The 3,085-nt window shown below is 36.9% G+C and overlaps 1 protein-coding gene across 3 annotated transcripts in view; it reads right to left on the bottom strand.

Moving 5' to 3' along the window:
• Positions 1–3,085, bottom strand: part of MYOM1 (myomesin 1) — an 80,874-nt gene continuing 77,789 nt past the window's right edge. For all 3 annotated transcript variants that reach the window (XM_017738245.1, XM_017738247.1, XM_017738246.1), the window contains one exon: positions 1–3,004. In XM_017738245.1, the coding sequence (XP_017593734.1) occupies positions 2,778–3,004 (227 nt within the window). In that variant the 3' untranslated portion in view covers positions 1–2,777. The remainder of the gene's footprint in view (positions 3,005–3,085) is intronic.

The following is a 3,085-nucleotide window of genomic DNA, read 5'->3' on the forward strand; positions in this document are numbered from 1 at the left end:
CAATTTTTCATACTTATAATGGAGAATAGAATATAAATAATACATTTAAAATGCAAGAAAGAAATTATTCCACTGTGGTAATCATAAGCTTTAGTATACTCAACAATTCTGTTAATATTAACTTTGGACATTTTGTGATACATTTGTGAACCACTACAGCTTAAATAATCAAAATAAGAACAGAGGGGTAATCTTTGATATGTTTATCACATTATTGTGCATACTACACTATACTTCTGGATAGCAAATACAGTCCTGTAGAACAATACTGATGTGCCTCCATTTCCAGCTTTATGAGGAACCATCCAAATATAACAAAAAAAATCCCCAAACTCTAATGCATTTTAGTTTAAAATTTTAAAGCTATTTCCAGTAGGTTTTAATTGAAATATCAGGAAAATAATGATTTTTCTTGCAGCAAAAAGCTCAGACCTGATTCTGCTACAATGACACAAAAGAGAGATCTGCTATTGGCTTCACAGTGAGAAAAATGGGCTTTGTAATCTGAGACTTGGGACATTTTTAGAACGTTCTTCTGAGATCTAGCTTGATTTCTATTAAAACTAATGAAAAGACCCCTGTGGCATTTTGCAGGAATTGGATCAGGCTCTCAGTGGTACAGTCCGTTCTATATATAACTTACTCGCTGCCGTTGGTGTTTGTGGCAGACAGGCTCCCAACGCGAAGGAGCTCTGAGGGGTGATGGATCTTTGCAGATGTAAGGCAGCTTGAAATAATTGCCATAGCAAGGGGGAGTTGTGGGAAACAACCTGCAGCTTTGCACTGCTTTTGGAGGTCCACACTCTGTAACTCTGGCAGAGTGATAGAATTGCACATCTCTAGGTATTTCTCATTTTCTGTAGTAGTTGCATGAGAAACGACATGCACTGGGGTGTCCTACCATGGAAGTGCTCCTTACTGCATTTCTCTGTGGCACCTACGCTTACATCCTTCACTGCTGGGCTGTAATATGTAAGTTTAGAAAAAGATGTGATGCAGAACTGAGTCAAGCTCAATGTCAAACAGTACCTAAGTGTAGTTGGATGATTTTAGTTGTAGTTCAGTCTGCATTTAAGTTTCTCCCAACACCATTTTGTGTAGAACTCAGTATTTTGATTTCTATAATTTTTTCTCTGTTGCATCCTACGTCCTTCTGTCACTCACTATGGACCATCCAAGTTGTTTAAATCCTTTACATTGTTTACAGAAACATTATTACTCTACTTGCCTACATATAAGTGTTCTATCCAGTATTTCATCCAGCAGGAAAATTTCTGTTGATTTTAAAAAGAGTTGAATAGAGTCCTGTTGGAACTCTACTGGAATGAAATTAATTTCTTCTCATCAGGGATATCAGTGTCTTGACTTCTACACATTCATATGCTATTGAGACTTTTTGCTTTCTCATGCTAGCAGTTCTATAAGGATGGATTGGAAACTCGTATTTCTTGTGTTTTCAGTATTTCCACATTCGTCATAGATCCAACACCTAGAAATACCAGTGGAATTCAGTAACCTTTCATCAATAATCTATCTGGAAAAAGACAATACAATATGATTGAGCCTTCTTAGAGTTGAAATCAATAAGAATATTTTCCTAGTAATTAAAATATCTTATTTTAATTTCTTATGTCTTATAACTTCTGGTCACTTTAAAGTTGAACTCAGCTTGCACAGCAACAAAATAAATTCTGACCTTTATTTTAATTGGGTTTTTTTTCAGCTTGAACTCTGCTTCTTCCATGGTATCTAAGCATTTGCAAATGAGTCATATTTTCCTATATCCTTGGTACATAAACACGTGAGTGAACACAGTAATAAACGTGAATGAGCACAGCAATGATTTAATGCAGAGATTCTTGGCTTGCATTTATTCCTTGCTTACATGACCATGAAGCTACAGTCTCTTATAAGAAACCAGTGGATATGATGCTAGTGAGTGGAAGAAGGGATAGTCTTGGACTGAGCCGCTGAGGAAGAAGAGCGGGGGGGTTATCAGAAATCTGAGTACTGTAGCAAAAAATGGGGAGGAAAATGAGCATGTGAGGCAGCTGATACTTCATGGGTTAATGCTATATACACAGTAACTCATGAAGGCTTTAAGGGAATTAATGAAGTGGAGAGGACTGAAAAGAAGTCAAGTGGCTCTTGGTGATAAAAAATGGCCGGATGTCATCCTGGTTCACCTGATGAAACAGGTTTGCATGAAAGAAACTTGGATCAAAAGAAAACCACTTATGCTCCCCCTGCATCCATAGGAGATGGTTCTGTTTCTGGAGATCTTCCACTGTGGCCAGACTGGTCATGGTGAAAAGTAGAGCCTACATGTCGTGAAGAGGGCTGTATATATAATTTCCTTGAAAAAGTAAGGCAGCATCTGCCTCAAGCTGTGATGGCCTAGAAATATTGATTAACACATCCATGTAACTGATACCAACATTCCTTTACACTGCAGTAAATATGTCAGTTCTGGACAAGATTTGCTCTAATGAACTCTGCTTATAATGGACTTATTTTAGTAATTAAATTCACATTGACAGTATATGCATCATTATTCAGATACTTAGAAATTCCTGCAGTGCAATTATCTGGTACTGAGACATAAGTGCCCATCTACTATGCATTTAAATTTAAAGTTAGGAAGTATTACAAATGTTACAGAAAACCCGCCACTAATAAACTTTTGTGTTAAAATATTATCATTAATATATTGCTCATGAAATCTCAGGTTGAATTTATTATTCTGTTCATTACAGGATCATGTTCTTCATTGAAGTTCAGTGGGGTTTACCCAAGGCTGCTTCTTCTGGTAGTTTCTTTCCCTGCCTATCCAAGCCTTCTGTGGGTTGAGGAACCTTTTCTGCTACTCCTGCCTTTCCATCAGTCTTCTTTGCTGCTTGCTGGTTGCTTTTTGTATCCTTTTCCTTTTCCACAGGGGGCATTTCATTTGGATCAGGTGTCTCTTCTGTAGCAATAATTTCTTCTACGTGTGGCTTAATAAAATCTGATTTAGGAGAAGTAATCAAATTTCTGAGTAATCTTAAGTAACAATATTTACTGTGCTCAGCAACATTTCTTTCACATT

Source organism: Corvus brachyrhynchos, unplaced genomic scaffold (genome assembly GCF_000691975.1).
Source record: "Corvus brachyrhynchos isolate BGI_N302 unplaced genomic scaffold, ASM69197v1 scaffold106, whole genome shotgun sequence".
NCBI lineage: Eukaryota > Metazoa > Chordata > Aves > Passeriformes > Corvidae > Corvus > Corvus brachyrhynchos.